The 24247-nt window shown below is 42.5% G+C and overlaps 1 protein-coding gene across 1 annotated transcript in view; it reads left to right on the top strand.

The window, feature by feature from the left end:
• Positions 1-24247, top strand: part of nkain2 (sodium/potassium transporting ATPase interacting 2) — an 89733-nt gene that overhangs the window by 54568 nt on the left and 10918 nt on the right. The window contains exons 4-5 of the mRNA XM_030405208.1: positions 8771-8971; positions 18849-18909. Coding sequence (XP_030261068.1) covers positions 8771-8971; positions 18849-18909 — 262 coding nt within the window. The remainder of the gene's footprint in view (positions 1-8770; positions 8972-18848; positions 18910-24247) is intronic.

The raw sequence follows: 24247 nt of genomic DNA, 5'->3' as shown, positions 1-24247 counted from the left end.
TAATTTCAAGCCTTGATTGTAATGGATTTACTCTGGCTGTGTTAGCAGTAATGTTTGTTTTATTGTCCATGCTAGAGGAAACTGCGAAACTGCCTGTACTTTGCTGGAATGGGTAGGTTTTAAAGGTTTGGTCCGGTGAGCATTCTCTTTAATACTTTAATATCAGTCTAATATTGGCTTTTAGTAGCTCTGTTTTGGTCTCCACCAACTCCTGAGTGAAATATCTGCCTCTATATTCAATAATATATTGTATGTTTAGTGTTTTCCACACGTAGACCTTTGTATTAATGGCCCATCAAGTATTTTTGGCAACCCTTTTAAGCATTTTTCATCTACTTTTTTTAACTGCCTGAAAGAACGACGCCATCCGTGATCATTAACTAGCGGACAGTCTGCCCTCGCTCTACCCCTCCCATCTACTGACATTTGCACAAGCCCTGCAGAGAAACACAGAGAGAAATGTTCACTGGTATTACATCCCACCATCCTGTTAATGCACTGATTGTGATGTTACCTCTTCAGTTTAATGTAGGGCAACTAGTTTCATACAAGATTGTGTGTGCACCTGATGTCATCCGGTAGAGCGCTGGTCTCGAGGCTTTCGATAGGCTACACGACTGGCTTCCTCGACAGCATTTTGGCAGAAAACAGCTGCCGGGAGTAAAACGTCAAACATTGACCTTATGAAAGATAATTATTGATGATTATATTTGTGTTCATTACATAAGAGTGTCTTTTCATCTATTGCTAATCTGAAAATACTGATTACAGCAGCCTCAACATGCCGCTGCTTTAATCACTTGTGCTGGTATTCATCTGTTTTTCATTCTTTTTTCAGTCCGCAAAAATCAAATCCAAGCTCCGATCCACCAGATTGCCGACTTATTGCATGATGTGCGGCTAGAGGGTTTTGAAAAAACCAATTAACCCATTGAAAGCTTGAATTAGCTGCCCCCCTCTCCTTCATGCAACCGTGGATCCCACCTGGGGTACGGGTAGCAGCGCAATAATTGGCCTACCAATGTGAGAGATCGAAGGGTTAAGATAGTTATGTTGAGGCATTTGCTTAGATGTGGTAATGGGTTTGGAGGGGGTAAGGTCAGGGTCAGGATCTGGAACAGACTTCATCTTTACCCGCCCCCAGCATAGCCTCACACACACACACACACACACACACACACACACACACACACACACACACACAATTCCATAACACCCCCAACCAATCTGATAGGAGAGAAGTGCTTTAGGCATTATGGGTTAAGGCCTCATCTAACACCCATGGGAAATCACAGCAAAACAATGTAGGGAGATGCACCGTGACTGATGATATTGGTGTGAAATAACACAGACTGAGTGACATTCAGAGAGAAAGCGGAGGGAGAGAAAATGATAGAAAAAAGGGGCCACAGATAGAGGTTCGGTTAAATAGAGTGAAAAATTGACTTTAGAGAGAATAAAGCTAACATCTTCCCCTGCCTGATTTTCTGCCCTTTAGTTTGATGATCACTGATCTTTCTATCTGCCCGCTGGACGGACTGAATATCCGACTGAGTGTTGTTTTGTCAGAATCTCAAACTGACTGTGTTATTGACTGTGTGACTGCTTTCTGGAGCTTGCATTGTAATTTGTAGACTATGTGAAAAGGTGTTAAGAGCATGTGAAAAGGTGTTAGATTTTGTTTGAGTCGGTACGTTTCGTGAGATATAAGATGTGCGCGGGTGTGTGTTGGTGTGTTGGTTTGTGTCCAGGGAGCAGATGCTGAAGCACTCAAGGGGAAAAAAAAACTGGCACTCCCTCCCTTATGCCCTTCATCCATCCATTCATCCAGCCATCCATCCAGAACATATCTGGGTCAAAAGACTAAGAAATACAATTATCTTGGTCCTTCAGAGTTTCCTTGAACATTGTTACTGTGTGTTGTACTGTATGCTGTTACATTGTAACTATATACAGTGTATGAAAATGCACAACACATCTGTAGTTCTTCCAGCTGCTCCAAAATGAATCCTGGGTGTAGACGCTGTCATATTGTGTATTTGGAGCCGGAGTCTGCGCAGTAAGGTTTTTCGCTGTATCGAATTCCTGCCAACACACCCGCCAGCTCAAATGCAACCAGGTCTTACCTGTCAATCATGGCATCGAATGACAGATACCATCTTTGGGGAAAAAGTTCCTCACTTGACCGATGTCACATGACGGGGCTGGGATTTATGAATTATACTGCGGCCGGCCACCAGGGGACGATTGAGATGTTTTGAGGAGCTGTCTTGTCGTTGTCATCCTGATGCGTATGCTGCTCCGGGTCTGAATTCAGTTCAGAGTCGGTATTCCGGTCTTAATGCGGGCCAGCGCATCTGCTCGGGAAGAAACACAGACGCCCACAGCAAGAGGGATGTTGGTCTCTGAGCTTCACACGCAACTACAGCAGCTGATTTAACAGATTAGCACACTTAGAAAGAGACAGGTGGAGGAAGGTCGCAATTTCTTTCTATCAAGCATTAATCAACTGATTCGAGGTCAACTACAATTTGTGACTAAAAAACACGACATAAAGTATGAAGTGATGCAAAGGTAAAAGGTTATTGTTCAGTGTGGCTGCCACTCTGCTGTGATGCAATCCCCTTTTTCTCATATTCTGCCAAGGCTTAGAGCTTTTTTTTAAAACAATATTTTGCCCGATTGTCTAGGTTTTTATTTTTGTCGCCATCAACTCTCAGATTTGGCCCCAGGTAGCTTTTACAGAGGCATTGCTCCCCCCGCGCTGACTATCAGACCATCGGAGGAAATACCATTTTCAGTGGTCTATGCCCCCTCCGCCCCTCCATCTCTTGGGAGTGGGAGACAAAGGAAAATAGAGAAGTGGTAAATTGAGGGGAAATTGAGAGAGAGAGAGAGAGTGAGAGCTGGGTGAAGAAGAGGAAGAGAGAGAAAGAGAGGCAAAGGAAGAACAGATGTGGTTCATTGAAGCGGCACTAGCCCTCAGTCAGAGACAAAGACCTGAGAGCAGAAGTGCATGATCCTCAACTGGAAGCACACTGGAAATTACAGACTGGGTGTGTGTGTGTGTGTGTGTGTGTGTGTGTAGGAGGGCGAGAGAGAGGGAGGATAACAGGAGCGAGCGGTGAGAGACACAGAGAGCGGGGAGGGAATATGTGGTGAGACGAGAGACTAATAATCAGAAATGGAGTTTAGCAAGGAACTCGTACACACACACACACACACACACACACACAGTTAGAAATACTAATAAAAATCTAGTCAATAATCTTTGTTTGAGGTTGCGCGCCAAACAGCCCATTCATCACCAGACAGATTAATATCTCAAGATTATTTTGGAGCTGTGGCTTCATCATCCTGTTGGGTTAAATGCTGCGATGCTAAATAAATTCCACCGCATGAAATCAATACATCAATGCCAGCACACAGCTCGCAATTTTAATTGTTTTGTATTCCACTGGTGAGCGTGGACTTATTTGAGTTTTTGCCTCCAAATTCTTTACGCCGGCCGCAAACACTCCAAACACTGTGGATAATATGTTACTACAAACGCTGGTACTCCGCTTAGGCTTCATTTTGAATTTTTAACACCACATTTTTTACCATTTGCAGGGGGTCACTGCTGCAAGATAAATAGATAGTACTATTTTTTATTAGAAGTACCGGGTCCTGAGCTATATTACAGACCCCTTAACCTCAGTGAAGTCATACACAGATACAGGACTATCGTAAACCGCTGAACATAATAATAAAAGCCGTTGTTAGATGTGGTATAGTTTAGTGTTTTTGAGGCTGACATCATCTTGATTTAGTTTAAATGCAGTTACAAAGGGATTTAAAGCCACAGTTCAAGAAGATGAATACCGCTCTCGGCTTAATATGAATTAATATTAATATGAATCCAGGAGACAGTTACATTAACTTAGCATAAAGATCGGAGGCAGGGTGAAACATTTAGCCCGGCTCTGCCCACAGGTAATGAATTCCGCCTACCAGCACCTCTTCAACTTAACTTGATTTATACCGTTTGTTTAATCCTTTCAAAATGTCTGTGATGAATCCACAACACATTGTTTTTACAAATGTGCTATAGGCAGATGTTGTGACCTTCTGACAGAGTCAGGCGAACTGTTCCTCTTGTTTACAGACTTTTAAGTCAGATATACGAACTGATCTTGGCTACAGCTTCGAAAAATAACATGTCCGTGAGAGTGGTGTACATCTTCTCATCTTCTTGAGTTTAAATAGTATGATTCGAACAGATGAACTATTTCCACACGATTTTGAGAGACGTTCCAATACTATTTTGTCCTTCCCGAAATCTTAATGATACCAGAAGCTGCATATTGACCGATACCGAGCAACGATCTGATGTGATTTAGTTTCTTTCTTTCTTTTTCACATTTCATCCTTGGTGTTTTTATTGTTTTAATCATCCATTGTTATAAGTTTTACTTCTCTTTTGTCAGGCTACTCAGAATAGAACCCAAATACAAGACACACAGGTTGGCAGATGAACAAACAACTAAAGAAACACAATACTAAGAGGAAACACAGACGCTAAACAAAGTTCAAACCAAGAATAGCAAAGTACAAATCATAAGGCAATGTTCATCACAGCAGGGAGCACACAGGCTGTATACTCAAGGGGCTGATTAACTGATAGGACGCAGGTGAAAACAGAAAAAGGGGCGGGAAATCACGCAGAGGGAGGAAATGACAAGCAAAACACGACGCATGAGGGCAGAACTTCAAAATAAAACAGGAAATAACAGAACAACAAACCCAAACTATGACACTTCTAATTCTTACACCAGCCAGCTTGTTAATACATTACCGTTTATTGTATTGTTATTATTATTATATTTATGTGTGGAAACGAACATTTTTATTTTTTTAACAGCTCTATAGTACTAACCATGGATGTGATTCGATTGCTACATGTATCATTGTTGTAAAGCATGAACATATACACACAGAGATGAAACGCCATAGAACTTTGTTTTATTATGTAGTCTGACAGTCAATTATAGCTAAAATATCAACACCTTTAAGTTTGCTGACATGTCAAATTACATGGCTCACTTCCATTTAATAGATTTTGGCTCTTTGCGGTAAAAGAGATACATGCAGGTGTACAGGGAAGTAGCAGCATCCTGTATCGGGGCTAACACACTATGTGGTTCCGGATCAGTGCATTACACCTGATCCAGCATTTTTTACTCTGGCAAGATTGCTCATATTTTTTGTTTAAAGCCTCATTTTTCCTTTTAGATTTTTCAACAAAGCTTTGCATAAATTAGTTGATGCTTCTTTCTTTTCATCGAGTTGAATAAAGTTGCAGCCTGTTTTGTTCCTACATCCCACAAGTGGTTCACGGGGCCAACTTTGCCAGGAGAACAGCTTGGACACATTTTTCACATTATGTCCCTTTTCACAACGTGAGAGAATACTGCGGAGTTAGTAGCAGTCGCGTCCCTGCCTCGCGTTGATGACATTTCGCCAAATTCAGCTTCTCTCTGATAATTACTTTTTGTGTTTATTTGGTGTGTTTGTGGGAGAGGCTCATTAGAAGAGCACTGATGGATACTGTACTGAAATAATTATTACCCCTCCCCTCCCAACCCCCTGTTAACAGAGAGAGAGAGAGAGAGAGAGAGAGAGAGAGGGCAGTGAATGACAAAGAGAAAGGGTGGCGAAGGGAAAGAAAGATTTGGAGCAAGACGTTGACGGGAAGAGACCGACAGAGAGAGAATGATGTCAGCGAGAGGAGAAGGGGGAAATTTAGAGAGATTTTTACTCATTAAAAAGAGGAGCACAACAAGGGGAGATGGCATTAATCAGAGCTCGGCGCTAATGAGGCATTTACTCATTAGGCTGAAATAGAGAGAAGCCAAGGAAGAAATAAAAGGGGAGACAAAGGGGGACGTGGGAGAGAGAGCGAAAGAAAGAGAGAGCACGGTATGAATTAATGGAGAACAGAGCAGGTAAATAGTAAATGAGAGAGAGGGAATGTGGAGGGAGGTGACGGAGTCAAGTGTGGATGTGGAGGGAGGATAAGTGGTGAACATACAGTGTACAAACAGACAATGTTGACCCAGGTGTTTATGTGTAATAAGTCGATCTCTGTGGGTCTAGTTACAGCCCTGCAGTCTGTGTTCAAGTGTTTACTGTTGACGATTCGTGAGCTTTTTTCTTCCTTTAAGATAACCACTGACAGCAAACCAGAAAGTAAATGGACGGAAAAAGAGAGAATCAAAGTCTTAAAGGAAAAAAAAAAAGATGTATCATCACAGAGAAAATTTGCAAATGAGGGGTAGGCTATTTTTGCTCTCAGAGTGCTTTTAAAAGAAGAAAAAAAAAAGGGCTTCCCAACGGACTAATGGCAAAACAGCGCAAGAGCAAACATGGCGTGTGTACAAAAAAAAAAAAAAGTGTGTGTTTGTGTGTTCCAGTGCGGTTTGCAGGGCGGCTGTCTGTGGAATGATATATGTCTCCCCTCTCCTAAGTGGAGTCGTTAATATGTGCATTATTTAAACCAAGACGACTATCATAACTGATTTATTGCGCGTCTTCCGGGCTTTTAGAATTAAAAGGATTGAAGAGGAGCCCGAGCAGATACCCTGCATTGCGACTGCAGGGCCCGTTCGCTATGTGGTCCTGCTCTGCCACCGCCGCCACTGCGGAGTGGAACTGAAGCAACGAGGGACCGAAAAATGTTTATTTGCTTGCTTGTAGTCGGTTGTGCTATCCTTCGCAGCTCCTGGCTATAATTTAAGTCATCTCGAGCCAGTGATGGCGACTGCTCAAGCTGTGGTGGGCAAGCTGAACAAATAAAGAGAAGAACATGTCTCTGTGTCTGTAGAACAACACGACTACAAGAGTCTACAGATGTGCGAGCGGCTGTGTGAGGCTTTGTGGGGGACGCAGCAGCGCTCGGAGCGAAATGCTAACGTCAACGTGCTGGTGATGGTTACTGTCTCCAATCACAGACTATCTCATGATACCATATGTCACCCAAGACAATCATCCACATTTCATCATATCTGTGTGACTGAAGAATAAAAATATACTCCTGAAAAGCTAATATGTGCCAATAAAAAATGCCTAAAAAGATGCTAGAGGTAATTCAGATGATTAAATCCCAGTGATGTTAATTGTTTCGGTGCACTGATGTCATCTTGTGGAAATCAACTGTGATGTTAAACTGTAAAATATCCTGCCTCCATCACACAAGTGTCTGATAACAGTATGTGAGGGATCATTGCAATATCAGCTGGTATGTTGATACTGGAATTTTTAAAATCTCCATTATTGTTTTCAGCATCGGCCCCACAGATCCAGTATCAGGCTGCACACAGAAGTTCTCAGTGTTATCCTAGTGTCTCTTTAACACACTGACTGCAGCTTGTCCATGTCAATGTGTGCCATAGTCCCAGTGTGAATAAGCCATTAACTGGCAAAAAAGGCTGAACGGCCAGAAAGCAGAACAGTGCTGCAGGTGGAATGTTCAAAGGAGGGGCCCAGCTGGGCTCGCTGAAAATGTTTTCAATCTGTTTAACTCCAGAGTTTCTTTCAATTCACCCTCATTCATTTGACAGGCTCCATCGCGAGGAGCCTCATGAAGTTGTGACCGTGATGATTCAGCTGAGAGAGTCTGTTTCAATGAGATGATCTATGTTCTGCCTGCGTGCCAGTAATACATCGCAAGAGGAGGCGATACATTGTGTTGCTGTATTGTTATTATGGCTGATGGGAATACGATTAGTTTGGCAGTTATTTGGTCATATAACAAATGAATCATTCAATCACGGCAGCATTAAGGTGAACAGTCAGGGGCTTAAAGTCGTTTGGATCCCTCCTCTGGGAACCACGGATAAACAAAATATAACAGTTTTTGTGCCAGTACATGTTGTAGATGTCGAGATATTTCCCATGATAGTTTTGACTTGCTGGTGGCGCTAGATGAGAAGCCGGGAGTCCCCAAAGTCATTAGGCGCCAATGTAGATCGGTGCCAATTACATGGCATAAAAAAGTCTCGGTCTCATGTCGGCGGCGGGACAAACATCAGGGGAGCGCCAGAGTCGGCGAGGCTCACTCTCCAGGGGGCTTTGAATGTCTATACCGAATATCACGGTAATCCATCCGGTATCTGTGGAGGTGTTTCAGTTTGCCTCTCAAGTTTTAAAGGCACCTGCCGTGTTGGGGATGTCCTTTTTTTTAAAGATGAAAATAAAATGAGGAGAACAAATCATCGCCGCGTCTGCCTAAAACCGAAAACATCTACACTTTTAGTCAGTGACCCTCCCCTGACACCACGACACAAAGCCTCTCCTCTCGCTCCCCTTGACTGAAATCATAATACGAGAGCTTTTCGGTGCATGAAGGAACACAAAATGAAAACCGAGGCTCTCGCACCCCTCTCGCTTGATCTTTCCCTCCCTCTGTCTGGCCCCCCCTCCCATCGTTTCTCCCTCCCCCCCTCCCTCATTGTCCTCGTCATAACCCCGCCTGTGTACGATTGTGATCTAATCTGAGCGAACCCAGATCACTGGAATTATAAATCTGACATCTATTTTTAGCCCGAGCCGAACCTTCTCCCTATCTGTCTGTCTGTCAGACCTCGGTATGACAAACTGTTTGGTTTTAATTAAAAATGTTTTTAAAACCTGCGCTGCCATTCAGCCTGATCTGCCTTCTGTCTGAGGAGGTAATTCAACTCTCTCTCTCTCTCTCTCTGTCTGTCTCTTTCCAACTCTTTCTTGCCAGGACTCTGACCTTGTCCTGACGTTCAACCTGTCCATGCATCGCTCCTGGTGGATGGAGAACGGCCCCGGGTGCAAGGTGACACCCATCAATCCCCCTCCCTCCTGGGCACCCGAGGACCACCGATATATATCTATATCTGGCTGTCTGATGGATTTTCAGTTCATAGAGGTGGCTCACTCCTCGCTGCAGATACTCCTGGCTGTAAGTACTTGAGCCAAATTGGTACTCTCTAGTATGCACTGCAATTTCAAACTCGAGTACCTGCATGGAGCTTACACGCAATTACATCTCAACCTATGGCTTTAAATCGCCTTTAAACTAATGGGGGGTGGCCTGTCGCTCACACTGGGTGCTGCTGTTACAATGATTTTTACTTGCTGTAAATTATCATCGTGTCTTTGCTTTAAGCCGTAGCTGGCTTCAGGACGTTTCTGAGGTAGCTACCAAGGGATTCGCTGCATGTTAAAAAAGTGGAAAATGAGGGTGAGGTTTGGATATCAAACATCTTAACACACTTAAGATAGTTGGGTTATGATAAGAGTGATAGTCAGTATCCAAAGAGTTCCTATGTGTCTTTTTTTATTGCCTTTCCAAACCGAAAGTCTCAAAGTTAGTGTTAATTAGCTAGTGAGCTAGCTGTTGAATACATTGGATAATAAAATAAAGCACCATACATTTCTCTCGCTCCATCCTGGGCTGGTAGACATTACTCCCAATGTCAGACAGAGCCAGGCTAACTGTTTCCTCTCAACTCCTGTTTGTACGGGAAGTTAGACAAAAGCACATTGAATCAGCACTGTAGGCCCACTTTAAGTGAAACAAGCTATACACACTTTACCTTATGATATTTTTACGGTGAGTGGGTTAGCAAACTGCTTCCCATTGACACATTTAACAGGAAGGAAGCAACATAGCATTTATTTATGGTCGACGCTCTGGTCACCCAACAGAGTAAGCTCAATATTCCCTCTACTTTTTTTGGTGTCCACCATCTCCTGCTAGAAGTATTTTGGCTCGTTTGCTGATGATTGTTCTCCTTTTGTCTGCCCTTTTGGGACTACAGGGAGCGAACAATGGGTACAACGCCGATGAAAGCACTGACACTGAACCAAAACACCAAATGTAGTAATTGTGTAAAACCGAAACAAGGAGCTGAAAGATGGTTAAAGTAGAACTGCAGAATCAGCTGACATTTGGTTTTAGCAAACAGTTGACCCGGTGTGTTTCTAAGGATACAGTTTTTTGATAATCTTCTGTGTGAGTACAAGTCAGTGCGGTAGGTAAATTGTGGGCTTAATGTTATTTTTGTGTGTGTGCTAGAGGGTGACACAGCGCTCCGAAATGAACGCAATTATTCAATTGACGATCTTTACAGTTACACTAAGTCGTACATTAGGTTTAATGTATTCTAAAGTGTATTGCAACCACGCCAACTTCTTTGTGTGTTTTGTAAAGGGGTTGGGGAATTGTGTGTGATTGTGCAACTTTGTAGTATCTGTTTTTTTTTTTAGAAAAATAAAGCTTCTAGTCTCCATTAAGTTAATAACTTCATATCCTCGTTAAGATAGAATGGGCTGGGTAAGCTGCTTTAGAGACTCTCTCTAAAGTCTCGCTGAGTTTTTTTTTTTTGGCCGTTCTCCTTTGTTCATTCTGTCTTATTTCATTTTTACAAAAAAACAATTTCCCCCTCTGTTTTTTCCTCTGCCTGTCTCGCAGCCCTCGTCCTCTGTATTTCTTCCTCTCCTGCACCGTCAAACTGCGATAATTAGCAGGATCAAAGGAGACAGCGGGGAGAGGAATAAAGAGCGGGAATGAGGGAGGCCTGTCACTTTTCATCCGAGTCTCCTCTGTACTTTGGCTCCGTTTTTTTCGGGAGTGTACTCAGGCATTTGAATACAGACGCGCACGCAGTAAACAAACCGCCGCTTTAATGCAGCTGCATGCGTCATTACCCCGACGGAGAGGGAGAGAAAAGACTTTGAGAGAGTTTCGGTGCGTCTACCTCTTTTCCCCCTCTCGTTCTGCATCTACCTCCCTCCCTTAGCATGACTGTCTCTCTCTCTCTCTCTTTCTCTCTGTCTCTCTCTCTCCAACCGGCTCTCCTCATCCTCTGTCTGTCAATCGATAGTGGTACTTATAGTGTGGCTGAGTGCCAAGCCACCACACAGCTGTACCACTGTCTCACTGTAATTGGTGTGTGGAAACACTGTCATGCTCCATGAGCACACACTCAACAGTCTGACTGTTTCACTGGCTGACTGGCTGGCTGCTTCACTGTAATTGGTAGAAACACTGCCAGGGTTGTTAATAACATACGTTCAACCAGTCGACAGGCTAAGTGAGGAGCTACGGGTTTGGGTTTTGGTTGAACTCTGGTCTTGTGCATGTTTACCGGTTAGTTAGCCGGCTGGTTTAACTGATGTTTTCTGGCAAATTAAGGTATTTCTTGTTGGATAGGATAAAAAAAAAAAAATCTCAGTAAAGTTATGTCAGGACACTGTGTGGAAGGTAGAATAGCTGTTGATGCATTTCAGCTGTCAAGGTCTCCAGCAGAGCATATTTTTGTTTGTGGCTGGATGGTCAGTTGCGTACGAGACGGACCTGGTTGGCCTGTATTTTTCCACATAAGATGATACAGTTTCAGGCGTTGCCCCATGGTTCACATATGTTTTACTGCTGACGAGTTAAAGGGGCACCAAGTATTTTAAGGAGAAATCCAAACTCGTAATTCAATTATTTACAATATAAACGATTACAATTCTGTAATGGTTTCCATGACAGAATAAACAAGCTGTTCTCAGAGGAGAATAAGCCAGAAAGGTGGCAGGGTCCGCCACATATAAACAAAGTAAAACACAATTAAGTTGTGTTGTCCTTTAAGGTCAGTTTGTTTATTCACTCATGAAAATCAAGAGAGTTTATCACGTTAGTTTAGCCTTAAAAAATCAGCCAATGAAGATCTTTTCTCTTCATAGTGCACCTTTAACTGGCTTAGTTTCCCAAACTTCAGAACACAAAGTGGCTTCTTCACAATTTGGTGCACAGTATGATGATCGAGTGTTGAAACTAAGAACAAGACTCTGGCTTCTCCAGAGAGTCCTCAGTCAGACATCAGCTAACGCCATCACTGTCAGACTGCAGCACAGTGGGGGAATGTGCGAGTACGACTATGATTACAGCTTTTTTTATTTCCCAGCTTTTTTTCACCTGCTAATAGCACAGTCAGAGTGATAATTAAATAATATTTTACAACAAAAAACAATCTGAGATGAGGCTCCGTGCTGGCTCAGTGGTCGAGAGTGTACCTCCGCAAGTCATTTCAGTGATTAACATAACTTCAACCAGAGCGGAGGAACTAATCAGTGAAATCACCCACTGTTGTTGTTATTTTGGAGGAGTCAACCTGCATGCACTCAGCCCTCCGCTGCACACAGTCCTGTAACCTTCACAATGAAGAGAATGCGCACAAATTACGACAGTTTTAGGCCAAATAATGAACAATATCAACAACTCCAGTTCAACATGTTTTGCTCCAAATTGGTTCATATCTTTGATTTTTGTGTGGTGTGAAATCCAAACTGAGAAAGTTCTTTTAAAGTGGCTTATGACTAACAAGCAGTATAAACTAGACAGTCTGAGACGGTCCAAGTGGGTATTCAGTATGCATGATACAAGTAGAACTACCAACACAGAACCCTGTTATTAGGTCACAGAGGAGGCAATAACAAGAGTTTGCAGCCATAGCTCAGCTCCATGACGTTGTACCTACGGACAGAGATGCTTTCAGCTAAATACAAGTCTCAGCGTCCTAACATGTGCACACTGACAAAGCTAACATGATTAATAATCAAATACACATACCACTAAACATCAAATACACAAATAACCTTCATACGTACTTCATAGCCTGCAACTTTCTAATGTGTTCCTGAGTTAACATGAGAAAACAAAAAACAGGAAATCTCTCAAAAGTAATCCATCCATACGTTGTTCCGGTATTTCAGTCTGAAGAGAACTGGTGGACAGACTGACTGACCATCGAGCTAAAACACACAATCAAAATGTTTAACACACGAGGATGTACAAGATATTCCTTACGAATTACTTGATTACTTAAAAAATACAGTTGACCACTAAAAAGTGCCACAAGAAACCAAAGGAAAACTTCTCATAGACAGTCCTAGATCTGTTACTAATAATGAGTAAGATGGCAGTGGAGGGACAGGGGTTTTGTTAATTCTGTTATCTAATCAATGTCAAGAGCATTCAAAGGGTAGTGTGTTATTGTAATAGTAATTAAGGTATACTGTAGGAAAATAGAACTCATCATCCATTAGTGTGGTAGGAAATGGAGTCATTAGCATCTGAAGTGTTGTATTTATTTTCATATTTATTGACAGGAGTGAATGTGGCACCATGCTGTTTGACCAGAGACAATGATGTCACGTTTGGTTCAAATCATATTCATGAAAAGCAGCACGGGACCCGATTTGTTTTCATAGTCTTTGTTATTCAAAGATCAGGGCAGAGAAAGAAGAAGAGAAAGAACAACGCTGAGAATTGAATGTCAGTCAACCAAGACAACCGCCGCGCTCTGAAGCGCTAATCCCACATTTGTTGAATAAGTAAAACCTCCCATTTTTTTTGTCTGCAGTTGGTTTTATGTTTTTGCTTTTCAAATTAAAACAGGGGCAAACTTCCTAAATCTTTTTAAAAAAGCTTGCAACAAGGTATGATTAATAGCAGGTGCAAAATTGCTGCATGATTCGTGGGTATTGCATTTTAATTTGTGATTCATTCGTTGTTGCCCTGTGTGGCAAGTTTTGTAGTTTTACACAAGAAACAAATGGCACAAACAATTGTTGATTTAAGTAATTGTACGTTATTATTGATTGTAGTATTGCAGTGATTTTTCAGAGCAGTGTTGACTGGCTGACAAAATATTTCCATCACACATAATTTACGGAGGGCGTGGTGGAAAGAAAATGGAGCAAAAATATGAGTGTGAGCTTAACCGGGCCTCTCCAGCACATAAACAGATTTAATCCCATGAATGTGACACCTTGATCACAACACAGTTTGTCTGCAGAAGAATGATGCAGCTGTAATTGAGGTTAATACATTTTCATGGCAGAGTAATACATCCAACACAAACGAGATTACCACACAGGCAGACACAAGCTCTACAATTAAGATTCCCTCATAAACAGTCTGAAGGTTGTGGGTGTAAAGACGCAGGAAATGGGAAATAATTAATTATGGGTCTAAATAACATCATGATCTTCTGAAATGTTGTTCATACATCAACCTGTTAGCTGATTCAGTTTTTTTTCACAACCTTGAGGGAGATGATGCAGTGGCGTCAGCAACTTCCACTGCCATTGTTTTGGCAAAATGCAACCTCACCTTCCTCCTTGCTGGAGGACGAACAGCGTCACCGAGTGACTGACCTATAACTGCCTTCCCAATGGCATCGGTCCTTGCTTTTTGTGAAAGGTCTCATCCCATGATGCTTCCCCCTGAATTTTTGGTCTCTGGCTATGCAGAACACATACTGGAGGTTTTCCCTTCCTTATCAAACAGCTGTTTGACATTCCACTAATTTCTGCCCAAGCTCCTTTGAAAACTCTCAGGTTTAATCAAAATCTTTGCTAAAAGGGCCTTTGGGACTCGATTATTGCAGGAGAGAATGTTTCAGTTATCTTCCGTACTTTAATGGTATTTCCTCACCACATGGCAAATGCAGTCCGACACTGTTATGGGATTCTTTATCATTTTGGGCACTGATGATCAAGCATTCGCTAATAAACCTCGTAGGGCTCATTTTCATTCATGATAAATCTACAGATTGTTTTCATGATTAATTGATAATCATGTAGTGGAGATAACAGGGTTGGGCCAATTTAAAAATTAGGTAGAAGGCATAAGACCGGTTATACAGAATTTCACCACTAAATGTCGCACAAGACTCCCAAGAGGAACATAATGACAGCTCATAAATGACAGTGCAGCAGCACTACAGTCCATCAGGGCAACTGCAACAGGTTGTGTTTCACTACTTAAGTACTTTAATCAATACCAAACAAAAGACAAATCAAATTCCACTCTAGTTATTACACTGATTGATTTTCTATCAAAGGTAAAAGTACACACAGCCATCTTATTTGGATCTATCCATCTGGCAGTATCTCTGTGTGGCTGGTCGTTCGTTCCACCACTTTGGTTCTGACTGAAATAAATCAACATCTACTGGACAGATGCTGTGAAATCCAGTACAGACATTCATGGTCCTCAGATCAGTTATCCTAAAGACATTAGTGATCCCCTAATATTCGTATAGCCTCATCATGAGGTTCACATGGTTCACAAAGGCATCGGTATCCCCCTCAGGATGAAATGTGATCACTTTTGTGATTCTGGAACTTTCCATGAAGAGTCATCGTCAGGTTAAAAAATTCTTGTTTAGTTTATGATGAAATATCCACAAAACTGTTGACATATTAGCAAATGCTGCATGCTAAAAACCAAAAGGGTAAAACAGTTGCTCAGAACATTCAGTTCAAGCTCTGAAGGGGAAAACGTCAAGAACATTTGACAGTCTTTTACCAACACCATCACCTTTCCCCGCCTTAAAACCATGCCATTACATTTTGTTGACTTGCTCATGCATAGCTTACTATATTGTTTACCATGGCAACGAGCACCTGCTGCACAGCATGTTTAAGAAATGGGATGAAGATTGTCCCCCAGCTTCCTGGGAAAGTCCTTCACCAAGCACATAAAAACCTTTTTATATGGAAGCTCCATGCCTCTGCAGGGTGCACTGGTGAAGTTGTACAAGTTATTGCTTGTCAGGCTGATCAGGGCAGCAGGGATCCTGCTCATGCTGAAGTGGTGCAATTTCCATGGCCATTTTCACTCGTCATCATTCGGTTTGCTGCGGTAACTAGGTAACCCTGATCCACAGACAAAGTGGATCAGTGTCTGTCTGAGAAACCTGGCTGGCTTTAATTCAGTCGATCTAAATGCAGACAGAAGCTGCAAAGCAGGGAGGAAATATTCAAAGAAACAAAGAGGGAGAAGGGAAATGCTTAAATACTTCATCTCCTTTTTATCTGACTCACAAGTGTTTGTCATTATGAGGATCCTCAATGACATATTGCATTTCCCTGCCCCTTACCCTACCCTTAACCAGCAGAACAAAATGCCTAACCTCAACCCTAACCTTATCCCTAAAACCAAATCTTCACCCACAAACATCCCTTCAATCTCCCCGCTTTCAGAAACTGTCCTGACTCCTATTCAGCTGTTAAAACAGAGGGAAATGCAGTTGGAGCCATCACTCAATACAGTGCATCCCTCCGCCAACAGTCCCTTTTGTACTCACTCACTCATTCCTGGATCTGTACCCATTTCAGGACCGATACCAAAGGTTAATGGGGACTATTCTGGGCCGAGACCCATCCTTCATCAAAGTTTTGTGGAAATCTGTTAAGTAGTTTATTAAGTTTTGTATATTCCTGCTGACAAATGGAAACATAATTATAATTAAGTCAACTGCTTTTTTCCCCAAACATAACCGTCACTAAAACTTCTCCATATTTCCTTTTATATTTCGCATGTGGGAATATAATAATTGATATGAGCTTCACTGTGTGAGTCACTCTGAAAATTCTACGGAGGACCAAAAAAAGAAAGGAAAAAAAAAACATGTGGATGGTTGTTGAGTTGTTTTGTTTTATCTTAATCTTAGCCTATCAGCATCTGTTCATGACACATACCATTATATTTACTGGAGAACATTTTAGCCCTGCAAAATTCAAAATACTGAGTACTTCGGTTCACATTTAACAGGCTAGTCCAATTACATACCCACTCAAACCCAGAGCTCCAGCGACAAACAAGATAAGGCACATTCACGTCACAGCCCCGCGGCTCGCATCAGTGCAGCCCTGCTATTTTATTCGGGGTTTTTTTCACATCTTGACAAGATATAATCAGACTCATTGTAAACAGGATATTATGTTTACATGCAGCAACACCAAAACCAAATTCTTTGGCATCCAGAATATTAACAGGATATTGATGTGCAGAGAAACGCGCTCTGTCACAGCAGATGAAATACTCCCCATTGCTAGGCGGCACGGCTCTCGCACCCTGTTCATTGGCACTAACAAAACTGCGACCCAGAAAGTCATTTTCAGAGGCAATGGGCCTGCAGAAGACAGAACAGGCGTCGGTTTGGATATTATTGCATGTGACAGAAAGCTCGCCCAAACTCTTGAAAGCCTTTTAAACAACTGTTTGACTTTTTAACATTAAAATTTCGCCAAATAATAAATCAATTTAGCCGTGCGGACGGGAGGTGGCGGAGGTCATATTAATCTTCCAAGATAAAGGTATCCTGTGAACTCCTGTCAACGGCGGTGACATCAAAGCATCTGCAGCCAGTTAAGTTTATCATCAACTCTGAGCGGTGGTAATTTTTCAAGGCATCGCCCGATACATAAAGCCTCCTGTGCTATCCACATTGATTTTCTCATCACCAGTGATCCCCTCGCTGATACTGGCGGCGATGTCTAGTTCCAGTATTTGGCTGAGCTTTAAGTGGATTCATCCCCCACTGAGCAAAAAACACTATATTTCTATGCCTCATCTACTTGTCAGAGACGGAGGGGGAGGAGAGGATAGAGGAGAAATAAAGGAAAGGAAGGAATTAGCAATTGTGGAAGAAGAGAGAGTGGGTGAGAGAGGAAGAAAGTACGGGAGTGAGGAGAGAGGCGCTTCGGGAGCTGAACATTATTTAGACTAAATGAGGTCGAGACCTTGAGATATACACTGAATCTCAAATGTAGTTGCTCACATTTGGAGCTCACTGTGTGTTTACGTGCTTGTGTACGGCTGTGTGTGTGTGTGTGTGCTGGCTCGTGTCCATGTAGTCAATAGAATAGCAGCCGGGTCAATGTCATTTCTCCTCTACTTAAAGCCTTATTTGGACAATAAGGGCTCTTCACTCAGGATAATATGTTAGTTTAATGCCTCATATAAACACATATGCCTCCATCACTGTCTGCCCGCATCATTCCTCTCCATCTCTCTTTCCTCCTCCATCATCGCGGGGGTAACAAGGCCACTAAAAAAGCCGACCCTCCATTGAGCACACCTTTCTGCATCCTCGCTCCAATCAGCCACCGCCTGCAGGTCGCCTTGGAAACAGATATCCAATAGGGGAGCGGATCAGGGAGCAAAGGTGTTCAGCTTGTGTGGACTGCTACACCGCCGTCTAAACACTCCACGCACACACACAGGGAGCAAGCTTAATGCTTTTTTGTGACAGCACACAAAAACACAGCATGGTGCCACCCTTTTTTGATCGTTCAACATGCAGCCGTCATTTTTATTTTTATTTTTTTTAGGTTTGTGAATGGCTTCAAACAGAGGTGAGACCATGAGGGAGAACAATGCGAGGCTCGCCTCCAGGTCGCGGCGACACAGCCAAGCTGGTGTGAGCTGTTCATTTCGACGATAGCAACAAATATGGAACTATCTACCCTGACATTGTAATAGCAAAGCAGCGGAGGGAGCTGAAAATTCAATTTCACCGATCACAATCTTATAATGTTAACCCTCAGCGCCATAATGGAGACAATGGTGCGACAATTTATTTCTTATATAGTTGAAAGGGGTTTGAAGATGTGTATTAAAACAGTGTCCGTACACCTCTGAAATCATTTACCTTCAGGCCGACCTTGTGGATGTCATTGAAGATGCCTGACATTCAGTGTGTGTGTGTGTGTGTGTTTGTGTGTGTGAGTGTGAGAGTGTGTGTGTCCATTGATTCAAGTGCTCTATTTTGGAGCAAAATACCACAGTGCTGTTCTGCTCCACTTACACCAACACCTGTTTCCTCTGTCTGTTCCAACTATCTGTTCAGTGCCCATGCTTTCTCTATCTATCTATCTATCTATCTATCTATCTATCTATCTATCTATCTATCTATCTATCTATCTATCTATCTATCTATCTATCTAACAGAAAAGAGTAATCCTTCTGTTTCTCTTGCTCTCCTTCTCTCTAGCTGATGGGTTTTATCTACGCCTGCTATGTGGTCAAGCTCATTTCAGAAGAAGAGGATAGCTGTAAGTACAAAGTCAAACACATGCATGCACACACACACATTTTACAGCAGATCAAAATAAAAAGCCTTTTAAAAAGTAGATGTGTGTATTCATCCTTTGGTAAAAGTCAAATTTTCTAAATGAATCCACTGTTCGCTAAAGTGCCCTTTGTTGCTTCGCCTGTCAAGCTTTCCACTCCAGCTAGTGTGCAGTAAAAAAAGCAATTTTATGAAACAATGGGTCTTTGATTTCAGAAAGAGTTTACAAAAGCAGGCGTCTCATTGCTCACCATCGACAGATGTCGATACCATTTGTAATCGGCTGTTGCTGGTTAGCTAATCAAGTTAATATTAGCACAAAGATTTGGTTGAACACCATCTGTGGATGACTTTTTCATTGTTTTAAAATGAGAGCTCTTAAATATGCACTTGATATCCACAAATGAGATTAGTATGATAACAGGAAAAAGCATCCTAACCCGTAGATGATCCATATGGAGGACATAGAAATAAAGAAGCAACGTTCGTCGCACTTTGCAGTGTAGAGCTAGTTAGTCTCAGTATTATACAAGTGACATGTACAAAATCAGACTGGTATCTAGTTCTGAAGTAGCCTTGTCAAACTGTGTGTTTTCACGTATAATGCTATGATAGAACATTTTTTAATGATGAGCAGTAACACGTGGGTTTGGGAAACGTCTATCTCAGGTAACGTCGTCTGGGGGGTTTTGGGAATGTAAACTTCTCCAAATCCAATAAAAGCAGGACAAAGCCGCTAAATTAGCCTAAACATTGATAGCATGAAAACAAAAATTGGAATTCCTACTATAATAAAGGTTTGACCTGCCTTACTGTGCCACTGATTGGCTACTTCCTGTTGCCTTCTTGTTGTTGGGTTGGTTAGATTTAGGCTCGAGGCATGATGACTGATTAGGGGTGTGGTAAGAATATCTGAGTAAGCCAGTTGAAGGCAGGGAAAGTGTTGATGAAGGTTCTCAGTCATCCAGGCCATGACGTGTTTCACTTTCTGTAAGACGTTTCACCTCTCATCAGAGGCTTCTTCAGTTCTAACTAACTGCAGGGGAGTTGCAGGCTTTTAAACTCTGTGTGGGAGTGTCCTCACAGAATCACTTAGGACACCTGTGAGCTCTGAGCTGAAACGTCTTCAAGAAACCGAAACACGTCCAGTTGCTTACAATACAGCACCTAGAAAGGCAGAGAAAGGGTAAGATCAGGGTTATTGTTAGTACAACACAGTGGATGTGCTTGATGAGAAGAGGACTATTTTACAGTAATATAACCTGTAACCCCACAAAACCAACCGCTTAACAGAACATGCTTACAATTGTTTTATTCATTTCATATAATTCTACTATCCAATCTGAGTCTTAAAACAGCCCCATGCACGCTGCTTCAACATGTCCAAAGCTTGACAGAAATCGCTGTTGACCGGTTAGCAATTGAGATTTTATGACTCAGTGCCAGCAGCAGCTATTCCTGTGAACAAGATATCTCAGGAGGGCCTTGAGGGGATTTTATTCAAATTCGGTACAGAAACTCCACTCGGACTCAAGGATGAACTGTTTAAATGTGGTGGTTAATGGATAAAGGTCAAGGTAGCTCTGACCTCATTAACACCATTTTGGCCATTACTCGGACATTTTGTATGATGACTAATAGAATAAAATGATTAAGTAATGGCATTTTTATATCCAAAAGGTCAAAGATCTGTGTCATTGTGGCATCATAATATTCAGCAGAAAATGCTCAACGCAATAAATCAGGATAACAACTGTGCAGGGGCATCAAACAGTGAAACGGCGCTAATTGTAGTTGAATATGGTTGAATTGTAGTTGGTGGGTGTTTCTGTGCTTCTGTTTTCTCTCCTTTCGTTAGTTCCACTCGCTCACTCTTGTTGAAACGAAGCGGCGGGGTTTGAATGGAGCCATCTTGGAGTGTGGGCTTTTTTTTTTTTTTTTCACTGACCCTCACACAGAACTCAAAACAAAATTTGTAGCCTCCGTCAACCGGCGCCTCATTCATTTACAGTAACACTCGGAGAAAGAGGCGAGAGGGTGTGAAGGACAAGGAAAGCTACATAGTTGCCGGCAAGATCAAAGCTGCCCGTCGTTGGCGCGTCTCTCCCGCTTACTTACCGCTTCCTACCACCATCACCAGGAAACGGTCATCGGAGGGAAAGAACAGCCGCACATCATCTCTTTCTTCAGCCTTTGATCAATTCATCAACGCAACCATGGAATTTGTAAAGTGCGAATGTTCTCCAGTGAAAGCCGACGCTGGAAATCATTTATTGAGCGTTCTAAATTAATTTCCCGTTTGAAGTGAGATACAAGTAGCAGAAGAGCAGAGTGAGGCGCATCATCACGTTAATTCCGTTGTGTTTTGAATGCAGCGCGTGTCCGAGCGCATTAACTCGAATGAGCCCATTTACCTGAGGCCATCAGTTTAGTTATTCCATTAAACCGGACGCAGGACGTTTTCTGCAGGCGGATCAATACCCAAGCATGTCTTATTCAACACTGAATTGAGGATGCTGTTTGCTTACACATAAATATTGATAGGTAATAAATGCAGGCCGGATCACTGGAAATAGTTTCGAAGCGCTGAGAAGAGGCACGTTTCCCTGCCTCCCTTCCCTGCCCCGAGGAGGATCGGGGATTGAGATTGACGGGGGTAAATGATTTCCATCTGCTGTAAAAAACCTGCGTGCCGGCAATGCGAGACCAGCTTCTGTTTGTAACGCCTCCTCGTGTGACGACCCCCTGCTCTCATTGAGGTCACAGATAAATATTAAATCAGCAGATTGTAGAGTGAAGAGCGATGTAACCGTGTTGTTCTCCCACTTCCGTGGTGTGTAGTTGAGTTTCAGGGGGTTATTTTTTGAAATGCGAATTTCTTTCAACGCTCCATTTTAATAAGCTTTGTGATGACAGGAAGCCTAAAATGCCACTTGTTCCATGTCTGAATAATTAATGTCTAACAGTTATTATTTGGCCTTTGCTTAACTGTTGTATTTTGGCCCTCGGCTCTCGGCGCTGCACATTCCTGCTCGTCTTGCACCCTGGGAGAGAGTTTGCTGGAACTAAGCAACGACTTCAGATGAGAGAGAGAAGCCCGAGTGTAACACTGTTTAGGACATTTACATATTAAATTGTTCTTATCTTCACTGAGGGAACTGCAGTCTTATTAAAAAACGTACAATTGGAGCCTTCATCAATCAGTTTTGTCTTTAAAGGCCATAAAAAAACTTTATTTTTTTCTGCTTCATGAAACTCTTGTCGAAGTCAGAGCAGTTTTGGTTATTTCACGTGCAAAATTCTGGTATTTTTCTCGCTGGTTTTAAGTGGGTTCAGTACAAGGTGATCTCACAACAGACGGTCGCTGCAGGCTGTTCTGTTCATTATCGCTCTGCACTCCACTTAGATTACTCACTTTCTCCCAAAAAAAAAAATAAATAAATAAATCTGCTTTATATATTAATTTTAGCAAATTAGGTATCAAATAACTGAGCAGCCAAAACCACATTTTCCGAGCAGGAAATTATTTATTTCAAGTTACACGTAGATGCATTCTGGGTTGGGCACGCTTTGGACTGCTGCCACTGCTTCCTGCTTGCACATGCTCTGTCTCACAAAGTAGTAACTAAGGAGTGAGACATCCTGTTCAAAATTCTCAAAGACTCGCCACAAAAGACACCATCTCTGTTAAGAGTTGCACATGCGCATTACCGATCCGACAGATGACAAGGTTCGGGTTTTACTCCCTCTCTTTTTCAAACCTGAAAGCGCTGACGATGCTCGGGCTCTGTTTGAACGGAGATGCGCCAAACTGTGATGTAATGGCACCTGGAAAAGGGGGCAAAAATTAGCATGTCCACCCGGGTGTGATTCCGTCACAGTTGAGTGCAGCTCGAGCCGATGAATACCTCTGAATACTGCAGAGTCGTTCGACATGGGAGTGAAGGGCAATTCTACTCATTCACCTTGCAGACAAAAGCCAGATGTTAGCTGGTGTTAGTGGCTGTTCTGTCCACTATCAATCACTTTAATGAAAGTTGTGTGGTCGTGGTGGTCGTTGACTCCGGTTGTCAGCAGTGTCAGGTAATATCTGATCAGACACCTTCACAGCTCGAGTAAGCAGATAAGCTGAGCTTTAGAGTATTAAACTCTTCATAAATAATAACCACAAACACTTTGGTTAGAAAGAGATACTTATAATTAGGAATGAAGCTTCCAGGGGCTTTAACAAATTCGGACACGTTTCACCGCCATGCATCACCGGCTAACCATCTATTCCTCCGCAAGCTGCTTGGGAGCTGCAACCTAGCAGAGGCATGTTACACACCTGACATGTAACCAGTCTGTCACGGGGCTAACACATGTAGACAAACACGCTCGCGCTCACGTCCACACCTGAGGGGCAATCTCCAGTTCACCTACATCTAATCTGTCTGGACAGTGGGAAGGAAACGAGGGCACAAACACGGGGGAAAAGATACAAACAGAAAACAAAGAGCGCTTAATTGTAAGCCGCACCGAGTGATTGCCACACGTTTTCTCAAGGGACGAATGCTATCAAGCCAGAATCAGGATTCAAAATTGAGGTTTCAGGCCACTATTAAGGCTTAATGAGTGTGTAAGCAATGGGTGGCGCCGTGTCACATGCATCATTTTCATGCGACAAGGAAGATAATTTCCCCCTGTAATAATTTTGAGATCCACTGTAATCTTCGTGTTTTCCGAGCCTTGGCTCCCGAGCGTGGCTGCGGAAGGCGCCGCGCGATAATACAGTCTGGGAGACTAAACAATAATCAGGGAGCTTTGTTGGAGAAATGTGCCATGGGTGAAGAAGCTAATACTCATTGAGGACCTATGAAGATTCTGAGTTGCTGAGAAAGCTAATTACTCTGATAATTATGCCGCGCGTGTGTTAGCGAATATGTGTGTGTGTGTGTGTGTGTGTGTGTGTGTGGTTAGGGTGTCTGTGTGTGTGGTTGAGTCTGTGTGCGGGAGATTAATCATAATGGTCCGTCCTATCTGCCTCGCAGCCACTCAAATGTGTCAGATTCTTATCACACACACGAACAACACGCGTACAGACACACAGCTATTAATCGTTACGTTCGCCCGATAATGAGCATTCACAGCCGGAGAAGAATTAAATGTTGCAATAATTTTAAATAATCAGAGCTTAAAAAACAGGAAATCTGTTTGCTGCTTTTGTCAGACTACATTTCGTGGCTTCTGGAGATATTCGCTTGTGTTCCATCTACTGGGCAGATCCTCGGCCCTCATGAATGACAGATCAGAATTTTTTTTTAATCGGGCTGCTCCAGTTT

The sequence above is a fragment of the Sparus aurata genome, chromosome 22 (assembly GCF_900880675.1).
Source record: "Sparus aurata chromosome 22, fSpaAur1.1, whole genome shotgun sequence".
NCBI lineage: Eukaryota > Metazoa > Chordata > Actinopteri > Spariformes > Sparidae > Sparus > Sparus aurata.
This window is presented reverse-complemented; position numbering and strand designations above follow the sequence as displayed.